Here is a 27,385-nt window from a genome sequence, read left to right as displayed (position 1 = left end):
TAAAGTTAATACAATTTATTAACATTAACGTAAACAATGACGTATTACTAAAATACACACAAATTATTAGTTTTGGATTATAATGATGGCATATATATATAAAAATATCCGTCTGTAGCACTCCTCTCCGTTTCTATTGTTACTTAGAAAGGAGGAATGTTCAAGGGTGGCCTCGTGACAATTTCAGAATAATAATATCTTTTATGCTTTTGTTGTAAGTCCCGTGCTTCAATATTATAGGAATTTTCACTGCAAATTTTGCTTTTAAATGAAGTCTGTTTACAAAAATATCATTTTAACCCCCTGACGAAGGAATGAGTCACAAGCTTAACACGTCTGTGTGTCTTTGTGTAGCAGTCACGCAATCGATACGACGATTTTGTAATATATTTTTTTTTTAATTTGAAATAGAATTTAATGCTTATTCTTAGGTATGGTTGCCAGCGACTTCCGAGTCGAGGGTTTCTTAATTTTTTTTAACACAAGCTTTTATTGTCGTCCGTGTGATGTTCTGTGACACGAGATAAATGTAGGAGGAATAATAATTAAATTGTCCCGCCTATAAATGTCAATTGACGAAATTTTATTGACGCGTTAAGCGGTGACGGCGTTTCTATTAATATATATATATTTTTAAGAAATATAAATTTGGAACTTTCGCCTATAGAAATTCATTTTGTTCAAAAGTGGAACTGCTTATATGAGACGTTTAATATATGACATAATTACAAATGAACTAACATCACTTCACAAATTTTTTTTGTAATTTTCTGTTAATGTCTGTAGAAATACTTAAATCCATTTTTGAGCTAACAATTAACATCGTACTGTACTGTAATTTTGTCTTATTACATTTTACCTAATATTTTAATTTGAATATCTTTACAAATATTATAACGTCAAACAAAATATATATAATCACACAAAATTATACGATAATTAAGGTTAAGCTCAATTATGCGAATTTTGTGCTTCATTTTATTTTGTTTTAAGCTCGTTCGACATGACGAGTTTGTGTTTACTATCCTCAATATGAAGCGTGTATATTATAACGTTCAGTACGAATGACTTCATTCTAGATTTTATAGTTAACACATTAATATTATAGGTAAGTATGCGCCTATAATATTAATGTATTAAGTTCGGTAGTTAAGGCTCGGTTGGATCAGTAAATTTTGATTTTCACTTTAACATGTGCGGAAAAAGGGCAAAGTTCGTCATGTTGTTCAAACGAGGGTTACAGTTAACGTCAAAGTTGACCGGCAACCCACATAAATTAGTCGAAGAGACAACAAAATTTTCACAAATCATGTTTTTAATAAATAGGCAACCAGTAAGTTATCTTTCGGCCAAAAAACATTGTATAATATTAATAATTTCGAATGCTATTCGTGTTCAATAATTCTTAAAATTCCAGGTATTATAATAATTATTTTAGGAAATTCTGTATAACGCCGACGAAATTTAGTTGTGTTTAGGACGCAAAAATTTAATTACTACCGATCGGTTTTTTTTTTTAAGAAATATTTATTTCACACGGAATATCCATTTATTTTATAATGTATTATTATGACAATGTAATATTCTGAAATGAAAAAATTCTATGTACGAAAATAAATAATTTATGTATAATAATAACAACTAAGGATTCCCTAATTGATTAGTTGCTGGTAAAAGTTTAATACTTATTGTAATCACGTAATTAATTGTTTGGTAGATTAATAAAGCAATTATAAAACTACATTTAAAATGTGATTATGGTGATTACATATCTATCAAAGTATAAATTTATCAGCAAGCGTAAAAGCAACCAATATTCAGAATATCGAGTCCACTCTTGTTAGCGGATTTAATTTTCTGAATATTGGTTATCATCGTCAAAAAAAAAAAAACAACATTATTGTCCAAAGAGCCCATAGTCTTTACCCGCAAGCGATATTGAGCTGTATCAACTGTACTAATTAGAGCGTACATAGCTTGACGTCATGAATGTAATGAAATGTATTCACTTGAACATGGTACCAACGGATATAATGGACTATATAGGTATAAATTTGACATGTTCCGACTGTTTTCAGTGGCCTAGCTAATTAAGCATCTATCTATTGTCTATTTTGATGATTTTAGAGACAGGCAGATATTTCCTCCGCTTGTTTTAATGAAGAATAGAGGAGGGCCACTTAAACAGCAAATTATGACGGTACGTATCACTTTTATTTAATACCGATATTATGAATGCGAAATTTTGTGAGGATGAATTTTTTGTTAGTCTTTCAAGCAAAATCTACTGGACAGATTGTTATGAAATTTGGTACACGGGTAGAATATAACCTGGTATGACACATAGGGTACTTCTATCCCGTAAATCCCACGGAAGCGAAGCCCCGGAGCGCTGCTAGTCCTATATTAATATTGAGTATATGAGAATTATTTTACTAGTGCTGCACAAATAGTTTTGTCCGCCAACTATCATAATAATAATAATAGGAGACTAACAAATCAAAAAAGCCTAAAAGATTGCCCACAGTTTGAATAGAAAAATTCTTCATTTACTCTTAAATCAAAAAAGAAACGGAGCCTATTCCTGTTCCAATAATATATAACAAAAACAATAACTATGGCACAGCGAATCGCGCGTGAATGTGGTAATTAAGAAATTTTTAAACCGAGTTAGAATCAGTAAAATCAAAATCAAATCATTTATTCAGAAATTAGGTTATCACAGGCACTTTTTCACGTCATATTCTAAATTAAATGATATTTACCAAAGCTACAAACTACTAGCATTTCGGAACGACCACTGCTGAGAAGAAATGCCGAAAGAAACTCATTGAAACAGTGTTGGTCCCTATTATGCCAAAAGGGCTTACCATTTTCTAAATATAAATTTATGTATAATTTTTTATCAGTAATATAACAATGTAAGTACACAATAAAGTACATGGTCAAAAGGTATACTGAAACATATTATGATTGTAATCAAGTGCTGATGAAAGGAAAATATATATATATATATATTTTTTCTATATACTGGGTTCGATTCCCAGTCAAGATGTAAAACAAACATTTCAATTATTTACCTTGATTATTATTATTATTATTTTATTGCTTTACGTCTATATAAAATGTACAAGTATATAACATTTTCTAAAATACATGTAAAATTTTTTAGACGGCGTCACCGAGAGCGGAGGCTTGCAAACAACGATTCGCAAACATAACTCTGAATAAAGGTAAGTGCCATTTACACTACGAAACTAAAGCCCTGTTCACCGTCACAAAAGCCCGATATTAAATTCCTCAATGAGCTTAGTCGGATGGCTCAGTGGAACAAATACGGCAGTGACCGGCTATTAGCCACTAAGTCCAATACGCTCTCGACGAGGAGACGAGGCGACCCATACATCGAACGATTTTTAAATGAACCCGCTGTGCACGCTGCCTAACCGAGGGCGTAATAATGGGCCAATGAATCAATCGACTTTTATTTACGTGATATCTGGCACGTTAGAAAAGAAAATAAATTAAAAAAAAAGGTGTTGCACTCCGGAAGTGCCGGCAGAAGTGAAAACTTGAATATTAACGTTGTGCACTATATTGACGTCTTACGAATTTTCGATCAGGGTCACGTGTCCTGACGTGAGTTAAACATTATTTACCCATAACAAAAAGTGCACAACGCCGCTAAAGAAGTTTTCACTTCAAAATCAGTAAATACATCTAAAATTTGTGAGTTTCCTCTCCTATCAAATGAATCGTATAACTTTTCATATTTTCAAACGGAACCCTAACAGACAGTTCATACATACGCAATATTTATAAAATCCTATCCGATATCTTAAAACATCTCGGTGAAAAATAAAAATAACATCGAAACGTGTTTTCAACAACATTTTGTATGTGGCAATATATTTTTGTATATGGCAATCACTAAATTGTCTATTCGAATATTTAATCTATTCGAATAATTCTCTATACGAACCTCGTAACAAGGTGGTGCACGGATTTTCTATAGAATCACGGGAAACTGGTTTATGCATTGTATCTCGAATCAACGCATATATATATGTCAACGTTTTGGCTCATTTCATACTTATAATGTGTCTCACTGTACATTTGATACAGTACAGCGATGATTTTAAGAAAATCAATCAAAAACTTAATACTATTTTTTTTGATTCTCTACATGTACAGTTCAATTGAAAAAAATAGAGCGATCTCTGGCACGAAAAGAATAATAAATTATATATTATGTATAAATATCAATTGTAAATATAATTATATAAGGGGAGAAGGAATTATTTATATCTCGTGATTGTGCGTAACATTTACATTATAATCTAAATAAATTTCTCGAGACGTTTCGAATTCGCAAAAATTCATTACTGCACACAGAGGATGGATAATAGTCTTTAATTGATTACAGATTGGTATACAACTAATTTTAATAAATATAAAATTTTGCAATAATTCTATTGGTTATTTTCCATGAATTTTTGGTGTACAGTCAGAATCATAATTTAGAGGTGACATTACAGACGGTCGGATGATTATATAAAAACCATTTTTTCATAAAAGTATTATACTAAAACCGTGTTTGGTTTAAAAGTTGCTTCTGTATCGTATCTCATAAACATTTTCGTCATAATCTAAGGTTTAATAAAAATTGGTTTTTATAATATGTTTAATGTTCCCTCAAACTTGATACATATAAAATGCTCCATATTTTTTCGCTATAAATTATAGAATCCATTATATTACAAACCTATTTCCATATTTCCATATTTGTCAAATTAGGTAAACTACATATAAAGTGCAATTATTTTTTTGTGTAAATAATATTTACCTATGCAGCGTGCATGCAACACTCATGCAGTTAGACTTTGTGCGGTCAGAAGCTCTTCCTAACCTGTTCCGGTTAGGTTTGTTGTCCTGTATGTTTTTTTATTGCATTGGGCAGGCGCCACCCGAATCCCTCGAGCAGGAGGGATGGAGCCCCCAACTCTCCGTTACGAGCGCCTGCATTCAAACATTTAATTTTGTATTCTGGAGCCTAAATCAAACCTAATCGATTCAGTTGGCTTTGCTAACATAATAGCCATTGCAAATGATTTTGTTTCTCCATTTGGGATTCATGAAACGTAATCCGGTCCTTTGAAATGCTTGTGTGGGGCCATATAGATTCAACACGTAGATAGATGCCCTTTGGAGTATTTTGATTTCATGTAAGACTCGCGTCAAAACTCGCTCCCGGATTATTATTAATATTAATGCATGTAATTTTAGGGTTAACAAACTATTATATGATCCTGTATTAAGATCACTATAAAAATTAGGACCAAAGATGATAAGGTGAAAACAAATTATGGATATTCGATTACGATTTAGTGATGTAACGTGCCATAAAATATATCGATGTCTTAGCGACGGAGTTCGATCAAAGGTGCTAATTTTAATTATAAAGCTAGCTGTGAAAAGACAAGGGTACTTTATGGGGGAAAGTGCGAACGTGGCCGAGGGTGGTCAAGATTCGACCTCCCCTCCACTCCCCGTAAGTAAAAAAATACGGGATAAAATTTCTAGCTAAATAATGTAAAATCAAATCATTCAGAAATCAAATTCAGAAATTAGGCCTTCACATTGTCACGTCATATTCTAAATTAAATTATATTTACCAAAGCTACAAACTACTACCACTAGCATTTCGGCAAGGCAGATGCTTATTTTTTACATTGTAAAAGGTGTTGTTTATAATAATATAAACTAAATGCAAATAATTGTGGGCTCGAATTAAAACTCGCTTGTTCGGCTTTCACGAAATCCAATTCCAGCATTAACATTTCTTTTGGAATCAATGTTTTCATAGAATTTTAAGAAGTGGACCCTCAGACCACGCGCGCACGTAACAATTTAATAATACTTTTTTTAGTTTACGATAATTATTATGGATGCAAAAAATAAGCCGGTAAATTCCCAGTACAAAATAGAGGCATTTGAAGAATAAAAAAATACATTCAAACAACAAGGAATTAAATTAAATTAAATTAAATTAAATTAAATTAAATTAAATTAAATTAAATTAAATTAAATTAAATTAAATTAAATTAAATTAAATTAAATTAAATTAAATTAAATTAAATTAAATTAAATTAAATTAAATTAAATTAAATTAAATTAAATTAAATTAAATTAAATTAAATTAAATTAAATTAAATTAAATTAAATTAAATTAAATTAAATTAAATTAAATTAAATTAAATTAAATTAAATTAAATTAAATTAAATTAAATTAAATTAAATTAAATTAAATTAAATTAAATTAAATTAAATTAAATTAAATTAAATTAAATTAAATTAAATTAAATTAAATTAAATTAAATTAAATTAAATTAAATTAAATTAAATTAAATTAAATTAAATTAAATTAAATTAAATTAAATTAAATTAAATTAAATTAAATTAAATTAAATTAAATTAAATTAAATTAAATTAAATTAAATTAAATTAAATTAAATTAAATTAAATTAAATTAAATTAAATTAAATTAAATTAAATTAAATTAAATTAAATTAAATTAAATTAAATTAAAAACATTAAATCGAGCGGGCCGCGCACAACCACTTAGCTTTTGTGGCTTAGTCAGGAAATATAAGAGCCACGCTCTATTAGCCGCGATGCGTTGCGCCGACGCAACACATTCTATCTCCGTTGCTTTAGGTTTAACACTTAAAACTTAGTATGCATGGCAGCGACTGTAACTATATTTGCACACCATTCTATGGTAAGGTATGTTGAGTCTAAGTGTTTTAAGATTTTACGTATCAATTTACACGTGTTTTTAATAAAACATATTTTATCGTTTCATCTATAAAATAATATGATCAATTTCTGTGTTATTTTGTATTGTCTGTCGGCGGACGTCTAAACGACGCAGCGTGGCTGAGCAATGGGACACGACTCTAAATCAAGGCTGCCATGGCGACATCGTACAGGCCTACTATGGTTGCTATAGTAACATATTACTAGTCGATACCACGAACTGTTTAATGCCAATAATTATCAATAAAAAAAGTTACGCGAATTAAAAACAGATAAAGTTTTATGACATTTTAAATTAACCACAATACAAAATAAAGGTAAGTAATTGGTGATATTTAATAATTATTTGTCGGTGTCGTGATCTCACTAAAATCCCGAAAGCACTTATATAATTTGATTTTTAAAGAAATGTTTTCATTATTTAAAAAAAAGAATAAAATTACCACGCCTATTTGAAGAAATTATTTCTCAAAAAAAAATATTGTATTCTCTTAAAGAGAAACTATATTACATAATTATATGTACGACTCGAAATATGTGTATGAGAATCTCCTTAAGAAAGCCCAGTCCCGAATCAACTTCTTTTTGAAATTTGACGATTGACTCCCAAAATCAGACCAACGGTTCGAAAGTTATCGCGTTACAAACATTCCTACATACATACATACAAAAAAAAATATTTTTGCCCCAAGTAGAATGGTAGACAATTACAAATACGAAAGTAAGTTTGTTTGTTACCTCTTCAAGCTATATCTACTAAACCAATCTTCTTGAAATTTTGATTTAAGTATGGAGAAGGACAAAGGGATGAAAGGTGCCCATCTTTCATACCGGAAAATAATTGTTCGCGTGGAAAATATTGGCGGGCGAAGCAGAGGACAATAACGAGTTAATTAAAATTAATAGATTAATAATTATTTATTATGTAACAGAATCGATACCAATATGAGTGACATAATAGAACCAGACGTGACACTCGATCAACAATTCATCGATTTTGCTAAGATGTCGGACCCAAAAGGGCGTGATGGGAAAACCATAGACCTTTATATGACCGATTACTGGATGAGGCAAGCCGGCGTTCTTAACGACCGAGTGGTGACTACGACTGATACAGGAATAGCCTTTTTCAAATTCGAGTTAGTTCTCTTCAATGCATTTAAATCCACATTATCGCGGTACAGTTTGCCTATGGCGTATATTCGGCTAACATTACTCGGTTCTCATTGCAGTAAACAATAGCTCTCAAAATCAAAATCAAATCATTTATTCAGAAATTAGGCCTTCACAGGCACTTTTTCACGTCATATTCTAAATTAAATGATGTTTACCAAAGCTACAAACTACTAGCATTTCGGAACGACCACTGCTGAGAAGAAATGCCGAAAGAAACTCATTCAAACAGTGTTGGTTATGCCAGAAGGGCTTACCATTTTTTAAATATAAATTTATGTATGCATTTCATACAAACTACGTTATGTTCATGCATCCGCGTGCATCTGTGTGAGTGATAGTGTGTAGCCGGCGTAATGCCTGTGTCACTTCTTTTATCTATCAAATAGAAAAAATAGAAACAGAGAACACCCATACATAATGCATTTAAGTAGTTTAGAATCATACCTTGCGTGCGCCACCTGAACACTGGAAGGGGTGTTTCTCTGCGGCTGCGCTGTTATTACAATTTTAAAAAATAATTAATCTATACTGTAGTAATATTAATTTTATCAATAATTGACCTTGGAAATGATTTCTTCCTCAAGACAATTGACGGTTTGTAATGTAACAGCGCGGGCGCAGCGGTCGAAACGCTCTGAGAACCACCCAAAGACCTTCACGACGGTACAGGCGTCGTATTGGTCGGTTGAGTCGACAAGTAAGAAGGAATATATTTGACCTCTCATTAAAAATTCGATTTCCCATAATCAAGAATTTACATAGGTCTTCATCTTGAAGGTCGAATTCTCGCTAGTCCCGAACGTACTCAAGAAAAATTAATAGAACTTGTAAAAATTCAATGACATAATTTTTTCATGTTCATTAATAAACATACGATTTTATTATTCATCTAAATTAAATGTAAATTTTTATAGCGTGATATTTTACCATTTCACGCGTATCAATTACTTTGCATTTGAAAAACCAGTCTAACTATTCGAAAATATACTTTTTTTTTTAAATACATTTAATTAAGTTCAGGATCACCGTGGTTCATTAATGCAGTGTTTACGCCTGACCGGTGATTGAGCCCATCAATGGGTAGTGTTATTTACCTATAGCCATTACGTCACACTCACTGCCCTAATTGCGAATTAGTTGCGCCTGTAAACACTCATTTGAATTAAACATTTTCTAAATTTCAACTTTGGCTTTTAACACATGCAAACGTTTGATAATTTTGTTTAACATTCAATAGAATACTTTGAAATGCAATTTGTGAATAATTTATTAACTTATTATTTATATTTCTTGGTGAACGGGTGCTGTCGGGGAGAATGGGTAATCTCGATCACAAATATATTTCGTGTATTTAAAAAATATATATTTAAAAGAAAGAGATACAAAAAAATATACATAAAATTCTTTATGTGTACCTAATTTGTGATATTGTTACTAGAAAAGATGTATAAAAAAATATTTACCACTACATCTACCGAAGTGATACGGACGAATTCATACGACATTTCTTCTCAGCGGTCATTCAGAAATCTTAGTAGTTTTTAACTTTGATAAAATTTAATTTCGAATATATGCCTGTGAAGTTTAAATTTGTAAATCTTTGACTGTTGATTGTTGATGATATCAACCGTTTTCAGAAAAACCGAAATCAATTACGAGGAATTTGAGGAATATTTAAAAGATTTAGCTGAGACCAAACATTTAATTCTGGACGATCTTGTGAGTGCTCTGTGCAAGTGTGGTTTACCGGGAACGGTGCCTGTCAGAGTACCTCAATACAGGGAATATTTCCTCACATGGAAACCAAAGAATAGGTTAGTAAACCTCTCCAATTCAATGTCTGTATTTATTTTATTCGGTCGAACAAATATTACAGATAGCAATAGTGTAACTGTAACTAATGAGCCTATCGCGAGACCCGCCCAATTATAGCTCATAATTAGTTACATCATTGTTATCTGTTGCTATGGTTAAATGGTCAACCATTTACTAAGAAGCTTGTCTGTAAATTATTTAATATTTATACAAATATAGGAAAGGAAATGCTGGGTTTCGATGATCTACAGCTGGTTATGGTTAAAGAACTAATAACAAAAACAAGTTCAAAATTCAAAAATTCAAATCAATTCAAATTTATTCAGAAATTAGACCTGGCACCTTTTCTCGTCAATGTTTATATTTATAGTTATTTCTCACAACAAGCTACAAACTACTGGCATTTCGGAACGACCACTGCTGAGAAGAAATGCCGAAAGAAGTCATTATTAAAATATCTTACAAGTCTCACAAGTCATTTATTAAAATATCTTAACTAGATATTGCATAAAGTCATAAGGTATTTACGATACTTCAACGATATAGATTTATCTAGTTTGGGAATTATTGCTTTCAAATTGCAAGTTGTGTTTCTAAACATTGTAGAATTAGCTCTTGAGTTGCTCGGAGAACTAAAACGATTACCCTATTGCAAAGCCCTCACAGTTGAGAGACAGGTTTGTTCCTAGTTCGATGGTTGGTTTCTGAGTTATAGCACCATGGTCGGTTAGTTGTATTGAAATAATCCTATATTATAATCCTAAATTATAATTTTGTTTGTTGTCTCTTCAGGATTTACCTGCTCAACCAATCTTGTTGTTGTGTCTTCTTATAGTCTGAAGCGTGGAGAAGGAGACAGGTTATCTTTCACGCTGTAAAAATGATAGTTATGATGCAGCGGAATCGTAACAATCAATGAATTATCACAATGAGCTTAAAATTACCTATTTAATCTAGAATATTTTTTTCAAATTTTCTGCACTTGTCATTTACATCAATCAAATTATCATTAGTTGTCAATCAAAGTGACATATCATCGATTTTGGTAACATAAGAACATTTGTAAATTTATTCTTTAACATAATATTTAACCCAATCAGAAAGTCTTACGCCATTAATTAAGTAAAAACACATGTAAATGTCTTTGTCGGATTGTAGAATTAAATTAATTAAAAGCCTCATTGAGCTTTTGATTTACTAGCGAGCTTCATCTTCAGGGGCCGATTCTCACGCGATGGTGCTTAGTTTATTTTTATACTAGCTGCGCCCCGGGCTTACCTTAAAGTACCTTGAGTTATTCCAGATTATATAACCCGGGTACCAAATATCATAAGAATCCGTCCAGTAGATTTCGAATGAGTAACAACACACATACATCCACATACAAACTTTCGCATTTATAATATTTTGTAGGATTTGAGATCACTTCAAAAATCATAAAGGTAAAAATGCAAACAAAGCATTTGCAACTTTTAAAATAAAAGTGCAGCAACTTTTTCGATAGAGGATTTGCTTAATACCTTAAAAAAAATGGGAGTACTTTTATTTCACGAGAATCACTCAGATCATTTGTTTTTGGGGATAACGCATATACCCAGTTGAAAAACTACTGTTTTGTAACTATTAAATTGAATAAAACAGCAGATTTGAATGCAAATTCAAAAGGCAATGGCATAACAACAGCAAAAAAAAAAACAATCAATTGCCGAGGTTACAGGCTGCCCTTCTGTCTGTCTCTTTTCGAATATAATCTGTCTGAATGAAAAGTGGCACTTCTTTAGCCAGGTACACTGGATAGACGTCCAGAGAACGCGTAACGGCCACAAATTTAATGATTTCGTTTATTTCAACAGGTTGATGGTTGTTCCTGACGATCCAAAGAAATACTGAAGAATATCTATTATCTGAAGAATATATATTATCTCATATTGGGCTCTCACGGTGGGTCACGGCTGTCCTGCGTACTTAGTTCCATATCAACTTATTTGGCATACAAAATATATAATCCAAATGTCTTAAATAGTCCGGGTCTTGGATGTTTATCTATATATGTATATGTTATAAAATATAGTATCGTTGAGTTAGTATCCCATGACACAAGTCTCGAACTTACTTTGAGGCTAGCTCAATCTGTGTGATTTGTCCTAATATATTTATTTATTTAATCATAATAATTCTTATGTAAAAGTATTGACATCAGTGATTCAGTTCATTTCTATCCGTTTAAAAAATACATTATCTATATCAGTTTACAATTAAAAAATTCCTGTACACTGTGGAAGCATTTATCTTTTGACAAAGTATAAAAGTCTGGGCTTCAGGTAGCTTATTGTAGAACGTTAAGCAACTACAGTAGCAATTAATTCGAGAATATTGATTCCGTACAACAGGAAATTTGTAGTATAATGGGGAAACCTGGATTCGCGAGGATGATATTATAGTAGACATCTCTCAAGATAAATAAATTCATATGAGATTTTACCATGGATTTAGTATTTGCAGGACAACGATTTTACAAACACAACATTCATGTTGGTGGATGACAGTAAGTTTATTGAGTTTCGAAAACAGTGTTTGTCTATGGTTAAAACAGCATGTTGCTTGCAGTTAACAGCACCTTAACCTACCCAAATACATTGCAAACTCGCCGCTATTATCGCGCCATAGGGTTTCATGTAGAGTAAATTGATGTGCTGTTGACTGTACGGGCTGTTTCTGCACAATAAATATCCAATTCACATCGGCGGAGTTTCCCAGTTGGAATACCTTATTTAATATTGGAGTTTACATATCCGTGTTAGGCCGATAGTGCCGCTTTTAGGTTTACCTGTCTTGTTAATCTCTATAATGCGTAAACAAATGTATTTAATTTATTGCACATGTTATCTACTTTATATTACATATATTGTATTTAAAAATAAACAGCATTTCTTTCTTTAGAATGTATTATTATTGCTATCACTGTTTTATTCAAGTCGCTTAAAGGCATCTGATATGACGTTTACGATCTAGTGGCAAACTAACCAGTGCGGAGGTTTCCTTACGATGTTTTCCTTCATCGGAGGCAATGGATATTAATAGCATATGAAAACTACTATGCATTAGTCAGATTGGTTATACAAGCTCATGTGGCACAAGTAGGATTCGAACCTGGGACCTTTTGATCATAAGCGGAAGTTCTTAACCAAAACTACCGCTTCGAAATACAAACCGAAATAAATAATATGTAATTTTCAATACATAAGTCAGGCCAGTTCATATAGACGCTCGCGTAACACGGTCACTATTTCGAATTTCAAAGAATCAGTCAAAATACAGCGAATGGTTTCAAAGAAATGCTTGTGGGTTGCATCACGCTTTGACGTTACCTTTAACCTGCGGAAAAACGTGATTTACATACGCAATTTTGTAGGAATGACGGCAGTAAAATTAAGTTTAACGAAATTCCTGTAAGCGGCCGTTGTCGGTCGATCAGGGCTAGTGTCGTCATTGCATGCAGGTCTAATGAGATTAAGTGCGCCGGTATGCAACTGAAGAATAACGAGCACGACTGACTGTCAAAGTAGATTGCAGTGCCTTAACATGTTACGTAGAGAAAAAAATATGTTTATAATCTAAGCTAATTTTAAGAGGAAACTTTGAAATTAAAAAATTATATATAAACTCAAAACTTATAAGTTATAGTCTAATCAATAAAAAATGAGTGAGCTATATTTCATTCTTGTGTATTTATTTGCTAAATTAATATTGTACTTTAGTAGAAAACAATAATAACAAAATATGAGTATCAATGGATATGGCAAATGACAGAACGAAATGGAAGGAACTTACATACTGTGCCGACACCCACATGAGTGGGATAAGGTCAAGAAGAAGAAGAATGAAAATCAAACGTTTAAATAAACAAAGAACGTTGTGTACGTATTTTTCTTGTATTAACTCCAGGGCCGAACAATTTAAGAGCGGTAAACGAAGCCCATGGAATGTATAAATAATTGAGTTGCAAAAATTCGATAAAAAATATTATATTTTACAGTGGCGTGAGTTTGAAGCACCTCTGTGTTGCACGAATGGAACTAACTACTATATCGATATTTTTGAACTATTAATCGTGAAATCGTTTTCGGGAAAACTCATGTTAATCGCACTTATCATTCTGAACGACTGCGTACGAACGAATTCTCTAAAAGCCGATATTTATTTCAGTCAGTCGAAAAACAATATTTATAAGAGCGCAATTTCTGTTCAGTGCAGCCATATTACTGCGATATTATGAATACGAACCATGATTAGTCTCTATATAAGAATAGTAAATCCTTAAAGAATAAAGTCTCTTAAAGCAAAATCGTGTTTCTCTTTGCTGCCAAACTGACAACATCAAAGACTAACCAGACTTGCTAAGAGTGCTGTGCAAATGTCGATTATTTAAATATCGAGGGTTATATATGATGTTAATATGTGCCAAAACTATTGAATTAGTATCTCTCTCAACAGCCAACCCTTATCCCACTTCATGTGGGGTCGGTACAGCGTGTCAGTCTCCTCCACTTCTCCCTGTCTGATGTTAACCGATCTGTTACTTCCTTTTTAGCCATATTCTGCCTAATGCACTCAATCCACCTTTTCTTCGGCCTGCCCCTGTTTCTTTTCCCATTCAATTTCACACCCATAACCTTTCTTACAATGTTATTTTCCTCCCTTCTCATAACTTGACCATACCATCGAAGCCTTACAACCACGACAATACAACTATTACAATAATCTCTCTACTTTTTTTTAAAGATAAAAGATATTCTATTTGCACAAACACGTGTAAATTGTTTACGTAAATTCTTAAAACACTTAGACTCAACATCCCTTTTTCATAGAATGGAACGCTCAGATAACAGTATAATACCATAGAATGGAATCTCTGTCATCTGAGCGTATTCCAGGTTTCTTCCTCAGCCGTCGCGCGTTGGAGCTTAGTGCATTTTACAACATTTTCGTCTCCACATGGCATCGTTGTCAGCATCCATACTTGTCAGACCATTGGTATAAATGACTACAATATTATTAATGGTATTGTTACTCGCGATGATGATGTATTCGGTAGTATCATCTCAGACCATTTCCATCCACTGCTGTGCATAGGCCTTTCCTCGTACGCTATCCTACTGTGTGTTGATATAATCATTATTTTAGTCCGGCTGCCGACAGTCGGCAATCTAAACGCTTATTGCCCTATCGAGTATATAAGTTTTCCTGTTATTTTATTTTATAATACATAGTGTGTAACAATTTAACAAATAGATAAATTAATTAAACAAAAAATAAATAAATTAGCTAAATTAAATAATATATTTTAACAAATACAGGAGTTCTGCCACAATAGTTATTGCTGAACTCACGCGTTCGGTCTTATCGATATTTTGTTTTAGCTTCGACTACACAACAGTCTATCGGCGACATAACCCGATATTGTCATTTACATGATTAAGAATATCAAGTCCGTAACAGGATATTGAAAAATAATTACTAAGATTTAAAAGGTAATTGTCCTAATTGCATTATATACTGTATCATACTAATTGTAATCGAATAAGTTTCTACTTTCTTGTGATAGCTAGAGTAAATTTCGTTCGATCGGTACCTTTTTTATCTCATAAATTCTTACGGGAGTGGATTGGGGCGTAGTTAGTCTTTCTATACTATTATTAAAAACAGCTATGCGCTTGTGAGTTTGTATGTTTGAGGCGGGTAATATCCAGAACTGCCAAACCGATGTCAAAAATTCTTTCACCAATAGAAAGTACGTTATCCAAGATTGCTATAGCCTATACTTTATGTCGAAATTCCTACGGAAGCCAAAGCTCGGGCAACATCTAGTATACAAATAAAAATTAGGAAAAACTTCGCAATAAACTCATTGGTATAACCAAATCCTGTAATGTATAATTACTTTATAAATTAGGAATCACGTAAAGTTTACTTACGAGAATATATACGTAAGTATTATGAGATTAATTGTACATACAAAATCGTCTGGATGGAAACAGCAGTGCTCGGATTATTGTGTTCCGGTTTTAAGGGCGAGGCAGTGTAGTAACAGGGTATTATGGCAAAAGACAAGACACAAAAGCAAAGAACGCGCGTGTGTCATCCTTTGGGTGTTCCTTCGAGCGTTTCGGCCGCTGCGACTGCGCTGTCATTACCATTTTTCAAATTTTAGACAACAATTCACTTTGTTATCTGACTTTAAAATCATTAATCTATATTGTCATAATGGCAATTTCGTTAATAAATGATTTTGAGTGAGTGGCCCCGTACCGTCAGGTGGGCGACTCGCCTGTTTGATATGCTTGGTATTATAATATTCATAGTTTCTCCTCCAATCTTAGGTGCGATGGGGGATGAAGAACAAGCGACTTTGGACGGACAGTTCGTCGACTTCGCAAAAATGCTCGACCCCAAGGCTCGTAATGGACTAACCATCAACCTCTACAGATTGGACTATTGGTTGCGACAGGCCAAAGTTATAGACGACCGGAAAATCACTATGACTGACACCGGCATAATATTTAATAAATTCTAGTGACTATATTTCATTATCTACTAGCTTTTTCACGTGGCTTCGCCCGCGTACAGTTAGATAAGTCGCCAGAGATAAGTAGCCTGTGTTCTTCCCCGGTAATTATACTATGTATGCAAAATTTCAATAAGATCGTTAAAATAGAAATAAATAAGTAATTGTAATTATAATGAATTATTAATTATAATTCATAATTATTCAAATAATTAACTATAATTCATAATTATTCAAATAATTAACTATAATTCATAATTATTCAAATAATTAACTATAATTCATAATGAATTATAATTCGTAATAATAATTCATTCTAATCAATAATTAATTATAATTCATAATTAATTAGTAAATAATTACAGTTCATAATTATTTAATAATTATAATTCACAATTAATTATAATAATTAATTATAATTACAAATAATTACTTATAATTGATGATAATTATAATGGCCTAATAACGGGGAAAGCCGCTCTCGGGCAGCCTCGTGATGGTGAAACCGGAGCCGCGACCCTTAGCCGCTCCACTGGTGTTGAACAGTGGGCATAATCTCTATTTTAAACAATTTGTTTGATTACCGATTTTTTATTATTATAAATATTTTCTATTATTGCAAATTACAAAATTAATTCTATTTGGTTTTTCCTGTTGCATCTTGTCAAATTGTCTAACCGGCAATTCAATCTACCGTGGTGTCCTAACTAAGATACAAATGCTTTAAGGCAGCGCGACGCGGTACTAAGTCAAATTCTCTCTAATCTGAGTGATTTAGCTCTTATGCATTTTGCTCCACTTCGCTCAGTCTTCTGCACAATGCTCAGTCTTCAAACAATAAAATTAATATGCTGTTGCCAAAAGCACCTCAAATTTACATACTATTGTTTATTATTATTACAGATAAGAAATTAATATTAGAAGTTCATAAGTTGACATGCAGTTTCCAGTCAGCTGCGCTTTGGTTATAGATAATTTATAGGTCACATGTATGAGTGACACAATGATAGTTCTATCAACCAGATTTACAATAAATACGTAAATATAATTTCAGCAAATCGGAAATAAATTGGGACGAGTTCCTGGAATTCTTGGAGGACTTGGCGAATTTGAAGGAATTAGATTTGGAGAAGCTGCATGAAACTTTAACCAACTGCGGTCTCCCGGGATCTTGTGCTGTCTTCGTCCCACAGTACAGGGACTTCTTCCTGACTTACAAGCCTAAGGAGAAAATGCTGTTTTAACTTTGTTTTCCTCAGGACTCGGAGACATGTTAAATTTTTTGAACAAGTTCACGCGCAACTACATACTATTTATAAAGGCCATTTTTGTAACGATTCATCTCGAAGAGAACCCATATTTTTCACTTTGACAAAAGAGTAAGAAAGATGAAAACTTGGCGTTATAATTAAACTAGGTTAAATCCTCTGGGAGTGGAGCAATTACGAACAACTGAATTAGCTTTAAAATGGTGACAAAAGTGCCTGGTTCGGGCCCTGATTTAACCCGTAACAGCGTCTGCATATTTGCATGACTGCAATCATAGTTGTTCGGGTTGATTTATGGCACCTCTATTGTCGCCGTAATCAGCCAAAACAGTACACATAGCGTATCGCATTATACTGCGTTCAATCGTTCACCTAGGATGAAGTATTCTCATCAAAGCTTGCATAACAAATTAATCAACTACAAATATGAATCAATAAACCGCTCCACGGATGTTAGGTCACTGAGTTAATACGTTTGACATACGACGTTATACAAAGGCAATGGCGAGCTTGTCCACAGGAAGTTCAATTATTATGTTACCTGTCTTTTTGTCATGTAACGTATTCCTAATAATGTTTCTTTCGCAAAATGTCGCACGAGTGATTTATTAAAATTTCTATTGTGCGATCAAAATTACAACATCCGAATAGAAAACATTACTTATCATTATTCTAATTGATATCTCTGAGCTGTGATATTTTTTAAATATTTTGTAAGAATCATAAAAATAAAAGTCTAATCCGATCAGATCCGTTATAGTTAAGATTTATATTTCAAAGCCTCTTTCTTAAAAAGTAAACAACTACTTAATCCAACGGCTAATTAATACTAACACTTCCATTTAGATAAACAAATTGCTTTTCTATTCTTAACAAACAAGTACTATTTTTATATAACCTAACGTTGAATACCAATAACATATTTGGAAGTCAACTAAAAAAAACCTATTTGCACAAAAAAGCTTTTTAATCAACGATATTCGTTCGGATTATAAAATACATTTGAGTGAAAAAAGACACCAGTATTGTAATCAAATCAACACAGGTATTGCGAGTGGCATCGAAATATATCAATGACAGGGATTCTGTATTTGCAAAAACATGAGTTCAAAGCCACAACCAATCAACTTTAACCAAACTATTTATTAGTCATAAAATAATGACATTTCGAGAAGTGGACTGGGTGGAATGGGGCAAATCCAACCGGCCCATTGGATTTGAAACTTTGAAGTTTGTACTAGATTTTGGTTTTGTGACTTATATCGATTGGTATACGGTCCCAACTGACTCACAATCGCCTCAATACCAGATTGGGGAAGTACAAGAACAGAAAATGTGTTTTTAAACTAAAATAGCTATCGTTTTTGTGAACACAACACTGTTCTTCCGAAAATACATACGTAACTTGTTAACCGAAAGCATAAGATAGTGGAATGCCTGAAAATTAGTTTTTTTGAAATCTAGAAAGCATTTGTTAAAGACCGCTTCAAGTTCTCAAGATTTTTAATTAATAACCAGCTTCGCCTGCGACTTCGTCCGCGTGTATTTGAAACAAACATGATTTTCATACAAACTTTCACCCTCTATTATAGGGGGGTTGATTTTTGAAAAAAAGCAGCGTATATTTGAACTGGGATCTTTAACTTTATGCATGGCAAATGTCATCAAAATCGATTTAGGGATTTAGCCGTAATAGAACAAGACAGATATATAGGCAGACTTTCGCATTTGCAATGTTAGTATAGAGTGCTTTACTTCAATCTAGCCTGATGGAAGACAATTAAGAGGTCTATGGTGTTCCAATCAAGCTCAATAAATTAATGCCGAAATTTCTATGAAAATGCAGCGTGAAATTGTTTATTGAGCTTCCGATAAATTTAACACTGTTTATATTCAAAAAGCGCGACACTAGTTACGAAACGATTTATATTTTCATCGAAATAAAGGTTTACAATGTGACTATGATTCTGGTAGATTATTAAAATGAAATATTGTTTTCTTTTATAATTCAATTGTTTTAACCGTTTCAACGAAGAGTATAATGTTTACTTTTGTTACATAAGTGTTATGTTAGTATAATTATAATAGTTTAAATTTAGATTGCAACGTTTCATTTCCTATTTTCCTTTTTTTTTTTTGTAGACATAAATATTTTTGTCCATTTTACCCATCTTGTAGATATGAGAAAAATACCACAATTGACGCTGATATTATATTCATTAGATACATTGACGCGGCGTCAGCACGGTGTGGTTCCGCCCAAAAATCTATATCCTGTGGAAGACTTATTCGGTGACAACAGCATTCCCAACAATGGTTGACGTCAAGCAAGCGGCCGGTCGAAAACCACGGCCGAATATTTTAATACTAGGTTTATTTTTAAGCGGTTCCCAGGCATTGTGGCGTCTTAGCCTAGATTGAACTGAATACGCTCAGATGCGAGGGAGATAGAATTAGAGGCGAACAATTACAATAATTAGGGAAATGAGAATTGATTGAATGGTTGTTTAGTTCATCTGAAAGATAAAGTATAAAATGCTCAAGAGCATAGGCAATAGTTATTAAATGCAAGGGGTGGGTGAGCCGGTTCGGGCGCCCAGTGCACTGGATACAAAAGGGCGCGTGCGTTTTGCGAGAAAAGCGTTTGCCGCTACGCGTTGTCGACGTCGGCCGCCGCCGATGGCCTTACGCCACAGGGGCCTCGCAAAAAGGTTTTACAAGTTACCTATAAAACTGGTTAACTTTATAATATAACTTTTTAATTAAATTTAACGGTTTTCTTTTGACTGCGATGTAAAAGAGTCGCCAAGGCCTCTTAAATACTTAATATCGCCGACGTCTACATGTGGTGGACCACTGGTCACACCAGTTTCACCCACCAGTGGGCCCACCATGAATTTTGGTTTACCCATGCACCCACTGCAATCGTACAAAGCGGGAAAAATATATCGACAAAAACTGTTTTGACAACTCTTTATTAAATAATCCAACAAGGTCAACAAATGTTAAAAATATACATTATCGAGAATTTAATGAAACACAGGTGCCCTAGAATTTGTAATCAATTTTCTTGAATGATTAGCGTCGCGATTCGCAGCGTGAATCAATTGAAATCGAGCTCGGTAATACATTTATTTTAATGCCCTGGCTGTCGCTGCTGTTCAATAAAATTGACAAGAAAAATATTCAATTTTTTCCAATTCGGACACCGGCCAAGTATGTATCGTTATGTACCATGGAATTAGTAGATGGAGTACCTACCAATCTCGTGTTCTGTATAGATAATTGACGTGGAAAAATTGTTATAAACTGTTGAAATATAGAACGCACCCTATTCTGACAATAGACAATCAAACGTCAAGTCTTGTGTTTCCCGCCTTCTGCGTCTCTCTTCCCGCGCTGCTCTGTCTGTATCCTGCTATCGTACCCTATACTTATTAGAAAAATCACTAATAAACTAAACTTTATAAATTAATTATCAGTTTTTCATTATAAACCATAGCCCTTTTGTTCGCCCTTTCCTCAAGTAAAATAGGCGAAAATAGGCTTTATTCAGCCTATATGAAGAAGCATAGATTTAAGAGGGGCCCGCGTGAAAAAAAGCGTAAAGTACTTCAATCATTCAGTGTGTCATTTTGACTCAGATTTTGTGATATTCTATTTTGTAGGTACTCATATTTTGTAAAATGTTATCAAAATTTGTGTAAAATCAGTTTTTTCAATGTTTACCTTTGAAAGTGTCTAAAATATGTTTATATATTTTGGAATCGGCGATTATATATTACATTCTTACATAGGGAGCACCTCATCCTATATGTTTTGATTTGATTTATTTCCACATTTAAACGTAATCTATACTATTATTATAAAGAGGTAAGCGTTTGTGAGTTTATATGTTTCAGGCGGGTAATCTCCGAAAGTTCCGAACCGTTTATAAAATTCTTTCACCATTAGATGTACCTTACATTATCCAAGATTGCCATAGGCTATATTTTATCCAACATTCCCACGCGAGCGAAGCACTGGGCAACATCTAGTGTATGATATTCCACCAGCGTATACAATAAAGAAAAAAAAATGCATCAATATTTGTTTAATTGCAATAACTATGGTAATGAATAAAAGTACATCCGAAATTTATCAAAATGTATTATTTTCACATGTTTGTTAACATATCACGCAAAAACTACTCAATGGAATTTGTTGTGGTTTTCATAGTTATATAGCGGAGGGTCTAATGTTAAAAATTAGTATAGATCTCATCGTGATACCTTGCTTAGATCTTGAGATATTGACAACAATTAGTCATTATTCGGCGCACGAAATAAACGCGGGCGATGCCGCGGCCTAAAGCTAGTAAACATAATATATAATTTTTATACCTAATACTGATATATTTTTCACGATTTCCAATAAACATGTAGCACTTTTAAAACAAAATGGGAGACGAGGAACAAGCTACCCTTGACGGACAGTTTGTTGAGTTTGCAAAACTTATGGAACCTAAAACCAGAGATGGGAAGACAATCAACCTCTACAGACTGGACTACTGGCTGAGGCAAGCCAAGGTCCTGGACGATAGAAAGATAACTATGACGGATACAGGAATCATTTTCAATAAGTATTGGTAATAAATTGATATTTATATGATGCAGAGATAGGTACTGTGTGACAGTAGCTTGCACATTTGCTCCTGTTGCTCAGTTGTTACGGCTACGGCTCAATCTTCTTTGTGTGTTTCTTTTCATGTGTGTTGATTGCTAACACTGGTGTCTAATTTTATTCAAGTCGCCCAAAGGCATCCGACATGACTTTTACGACTACCTACCGCGTCTAGTGGCAAGTAATACAATAAGTAAACACACACCTAGTGAAATTAAACTGTCAACCAGTGTGCAGGTTTCCTCACGATGTTTTCCTTCGCCGGAAGCATTTATATTCATGTGGCACTAGTAGTAATCGAACCTGGAACCTTTCAATCACAGGCGGTTGGCCTTAACCACTTGACCACGTGCTCATTGTAATTAACATGAGAGATATGCCATTGAATAAAATCATTTTTGGTTGCGAATATAAAAAAAGAAATGCCAATGTGTAGTTAAATTTCTATTTAATTTGGCTTTGGTCCTAAATGAATTTCATTCCCCTTGATAATAATATTATGCTCTTTACACAAAACCGTCGATTAGTGGTCGTGTATCGGAACCCCATCCGCGGTTTAATATAGACACAATTACAATTATCAAACATTAAAGCGGAAATATATAATCAACTGATAATAATAATTTCAGCAAAACCGAAATAAATTGGCATGAGTTTTTGGAAGTCCTTGACGAATTGTCTGTGAAGAAGTGTCTAAATTTGGAGAAGTTGCACGAAACATTGACCAACTGTGGTCTTCCTGGACAGACGCCTGTCGATGTGCCACAATACAAAGATTATTTCAAGACGTACAAACCTAAGGAGAAGATGGTTTTCCAATAAAAATAAATATAGTAATAGACTAGTTGACAAGGTCAGAGAATTGTAAAAATATATAAACTATATATAGATATATTTAGGATAATTCTCATAATTATGAGAATTCACAGACTGTAACAATGCAGCTGGAACTAAATACGAAGATTTAAAGTTGGTTGGAAAGTCCATTTAAAAACTATATGAAATTATAAAAATAAATTTAACCATCGTAAAAAACAAAAATTTTGTAACAACTTTTCTTAAGAAGTCAAACCTACCGTAAACGTAATGTAATATAGCTGTCGAACAAGCATAGCTTTCTTAGCGAAGATTTTAACACGTTGTGACGTCACTCCTAAATGTCATTTAGTATCGAGCGTTTGGAGGAGTCAAAAAATGTGTGATTTTATTTTTGTCATATCTTTGAAGTATTGTCATTATCACAGTAATGTTTTCACTCATATTTCTAATGATATAAGGGCCTTCGAATAGTAACCAACGCAAAAATTTGTCAACTAGCCTAATATAAAACATTCAATTTAGAAACTGCAGTTTTGTTAAATTTCAATTAGGTTTCAAATAAGTGACAATTAGGGTCATAGTAAGATACCACACCTTGCGGTTCTCAGAATCACTCTTCATCGAAAACACGTTTCGCCGAAATTTTTTTTTAAATCTCAAGTTGTTTAAACTTTATTAATTACGATCTTACCTAACCTAACCTAATTATATCAAGCAGAAATTAATTTACCTATTATTTTAATTCATATAAAGAATAATGATGTTATTTCGATGAAGAATGATTCTGTGAACTGTGGGCGAAGTGCAGATTTTGTTTAATCGATATTATATGATTGTAGATGGTGAGAATTCTCACAATCAAATAGATTCGAAATGAGACACAGCGAACCAATCACATTTCAACATTGTGACGCAACGACAACCACACTGCAATGGCATCGGTTCGCTGTGTCACACTTCGAATCGATTCGATGGTGAGAAGTGAAAATGCAAACCCGCACTTCGTCCTCCTTGGACACTTGGTATTTTAGTCGTCTCCTTTTCTTGTTCTGGTTCCATCGTTCTCCAAAATGGTTTTGAGAGTTTTACTGTTTAGCTAGCTCTGAAAGCAAACGTCTTCGGGAAACCATTAAATAAGTATGGGTGCCAAAATAGAACCTCGCAGACAACGCGTCTTTACCAAACAATAAATATGTCCGTCATACGTTTGATTAGTTTTCCGGTCAAAGGAATGCCATTAGACCCCAAAGACATTCGAATTTACACTCTGCTATGACGATTTACCGTCCAAATTACCACAAACAACATACCTAGTTCAGTTTTGTTTACCTAATTGAATTGATATTGTGAACTGTTTTTAATTGTTTTAGCATTGTTAAATTAATTTTTATTTTTAATAGATGTTTATTTTTAATATAAATTTGTGATTAGGTTTTTAATTTCGTTTTAATTTGATTTTGTAGATTTATTGTTCTGTTACGGTACTTTGTTAATACTGGTATAAGTAAGTATGGTATTAAAATGTTTGGAAATGCAGATTTTTTATTTGTATTTATAGTATTATTACTAAAAAGAAGTGTGTTATATGAACAATGTGTTTATATGTCCATTTATGGTATCCTACCTAGCTCTTAAACTCGTGAACCGACTGAGTGTTTTTTTTTAATAGGTGATAATCAATTTAAACCACGATTAACTTTCGGGATTTTCATTATTTTTATAAAAAGTATAAAAAATCGTTTATTTTTCTCCAACATTCGTATAAATAAATATATATTTATTTTCAGCAATAATCGTATGTACATGTTAGCGTTTTATCGACGGGCGTTAACCTTCATTCACGTGTGCAGCAATGCAAGCTTAGCGACGATTTTACAACAAATTAGGATGCATTCATTACAAAATGAATATCGAGTTAAAAAACTACTTCGTTTTGTAACCCGATGATTATTAGTTTTGTACTTTGTGTATTTTCTGTATAAAATTATAAACTTTTTTTTTTTTAATTTTTACTGTTTTTAACAATGTTGCGAGTGTATGAACTGCGATTTGTATTGTTAATAATTTAGGGTTCCGTAGGATGGAAATGGTAAAACGAACATACCTATATAAGCCTGGTCAAGTGCTAAGTTACCATGTGACTTTGTGGCCATTTAAAGTTAGACCTCTAGCCGCGATTACGCTGTACGCAGACTGCAGCTTCCGAATGGTCATTAACCCCCAACACAAAAAGAGGGATGTTATATGTTTAACGTGTCTGTCTGTGTATCTGTCTGTGTCATCCATCGTAGCTCCCAAACGGATGAACCGATTTTCGTTTAGTTTTTTTTTTATTTGTGTCAGATAATTTTACCGCGAGTGTTCCGTGTGAGCCATGTTTCATGAAAATCTGTTCAGCCGTTCAAAAATTGTAGCGAAATGAATATTGAGAGTCGGGTTTTTTTTTAATTTCCGTCAGATGCCATTTACTGCGCGGCCATAGATGATGGATACCTATGTTGGCCCCCCACCCTGCCTGGGGATTCCAGTTACCAACAATGCCCTAATACCAGACTTAGTGACACGAATAGTAAGTATAACAAGGACTAATTTACTATCGAATAGGTTAGCTGTCCCCGCTTCTTTTTAACCCCCGACGCAAAACGAGGTGTGTTATAAGTTTGACCGCTAAGTGTGTGTACGTTACACCGTAGCTCATCAACAGGTGAACCATTTTGGATACGGTTTCATTTATTTGATAGCTTATAGAATGCTGCTGATACACGATACGACATTGTTGTGAAATTCTTGGGGAAGTTGAAACTTGGAAAATGAAAGACAAGAATTAATAGACGTTTAAATTTATGACGGGGGATAGTGTAGGCTGTTTTCAGACAATAACTACATTCTTAAATGTTGGTTTGTTCATCATCATCGTTATCGAGTGTGTTATTTGCTAACACTGGTGTCAAATTTTATTCAAGTCGCCTAAAGGCATCTGACATGACTTTACGACCACTTACTGCCATCAATTGGCAGGTAGTCGCATACAGATTAGTGCGAACTAAACTCCACCAGTGTGCAGATTTCCTCACAATGTTTTCCTTCGTCGGAAGCAAGAAAATCAAAATCAAATCATTTATTCAGAAATTAGGCCTTCACAGGTACTTTTTCACGTCATATTCTAAATGTTGTTTACCAAAGCTACAAACTACTAGCATTTCGGAACGACCACTGCTGAGAAGAAACGCCGAAAGAAACTCATTCAAACAGTGTTGGTCCCTATTATGCCAGAAGGGCTTACCATTTTTTAAATATAAATTTATGTATAATTTTTTATCAGTAATATAACAATGTAAGTACACAATAAAGTACATGGTCAACAGGTATACTGAAATATATTATGATTGTGATCAAGTGCTGATGAAAGGAAAATATATATACACGTGGTGGTACAAGTGGTGGTCTATGAAATTAACTATATGTGAATCAAAGTTGGATAGCTGAAAAGATGTGCCACCTCATTCCGAACTGCTACACTGGAGATCTCAGGTTCGATCCCCGGTCAGGTCAAAAAAATAGACTTTCATGTTCTCGAACTAACTTTTAGGCTAACTCAACCTGTGTGATTTGTCCATTATATATTTATTCATGTCAAAACCCCTTATCATATCATATTCCATTGTATTTGTCAGTATCGTTGGTAAATGTAAATCGTTAGTCTCACCTCACACATGGGAAACAAGCGTGATAATATTAAAGTAAGTGTATTGCGTCGTGTTACTTCTCTACGGTTAGCGCATGCAACGAAATCTCGATCGAAATGTTCATTTCCGAAATTTTCGTCGCATGTTTTGCATACCGTACTAGCTGTGGCCGAATAGTACACAATTTAATTAATAAGCAACATTTTTCTCTCGTAATATGCTGCGTATACATTAGAGCAGACTGAGGATGCTTGCTCCGAGGCACGTTGCGGATTAAGGAGAGGCATTGAGACTCACACTGAGGCTCCTACCGTTGAGCGCGCCAAAAAAACAACAAAATATGGTTCGGCCCACGGCGACGAATTAGCCTCATGGCGCCCCGAGTCTGCCTCGAATGGATACGCAGCTTTATTTAAACGTCAAGCGGGTTAGAGAATAGCACACGATATAATTAAATGCGGTAGCCGCTGCTAACGTGTGGTTTTGGTGGATTCCAGTTCTACATACCTGTCTGGCTTTCCGTGGTTCGTTGAATGAGATAGCTGGTTTGTATAACATTTAATGAAAAATTCATA

The 27,385-nt window shown here is 33.5% G+C and overlaps 3 protein-coding genes across 6 annotated transcripts in view; all 3 read left to right on the top strand.

Annotated features, from left to right (window-relative positions):
* Pdfr (Pigment-dispersing factor receptor) overlaps positions 1-27,385 on the top strand; it is a 78,074-nt gene that overhangs the window by 32,320 nt on the left and 18,369 nt on the right. For all 3 annotated transcript variants that reach the window (XM_053768409.1, XM_053768410.1, XM_053768411.1), the window contains 3 exons: positions 2,128-2,200; positions 3,173-3,233; positions 25,583-25,693. In XM_053768409.1, the coding sequence (XP_053624384.1) occupies positions 2,128-2,200; positions 3,173-3,233; positions 25,583-25,693 (245 nt within the window). The remainder of the gene's footprint in view (positions 1-2,127; positions 2,201-3,172; positions 3,234-25,582; positions 25,694-27,385) is intronic.
* LOC128683138 (tubulin polymerization-promoting protein homolog) lies at positions 7,032-12,730 on the top strand. 2 transcript variants are annotated; one of them, XR_010370341.1, is made up of 4 exons: positions 7,032-7,136; positions 7,752-7,958; positions 9,633-9,809; positions 10,603-10,659. XR_010370341.1 is itself a non-coding variant. In XM_053768414.1 (4 exons), exons 2-4 carry the CDS (start codon positions 7,765-7,767, stop codon positions 11,698-11,700), a joined length of 408 nt encoding a protein of 135 aa, XP_053624389.1. In that variant the 5' UTR covers positions 7,032-7,136; positions 7,752-7,764; the 3' UTR covers positions 11,701-12,730. The 2 variants fall into 2 exon arrangements, 1 of the variants encoding a protein (XP_053624389.1); XM_053768414.1 differs by lacking the exon at positions 10,603-10,659 and adding an exon at positions 11,664-12,730.
* On the top strand, positions 15,255-19,711 carry LOC128683139 (tubulin polymerization-promoting protein homolog). The gene is made up of 3 exons (XM_053768415.1): positions 15,255-15,341; positions 16,191-16,383; positions 17,430-19,711. Exons 2-3 carry the CDS (start codon positions 16,196-16,198, stop codon positions 17,617-17,619), a joined length of 378 nt encoding a protein of 125 aa, XP_053624390.1. The 5' UTR covers positions 15,255-15,341; positions 16,191-16,195; the 3' UTR covers positions 17,620-19,711.

Source organism: Plodia interpunctella, chromosome Z (genome assembly GCF_027563975.2).
Source record: "Plodia interpunctella isolate USDA-ARS_2022_Savannah chromosome Z, ilPloInte3.2, whole genome shotgun sequence".
Taxonomy (NCBI): domain Eukaryota; kingdom Metazoa; phylum Arthropoda; class Insecta; order Lepidoptera; family Pyralidae; genus Plodia; species Plodia interpunctella.
The sequence above is the reverse complement of the archived record's forward strand: the minus strand, read 5'-3'. Positions and strand labels throughout refer to the sequence as shown.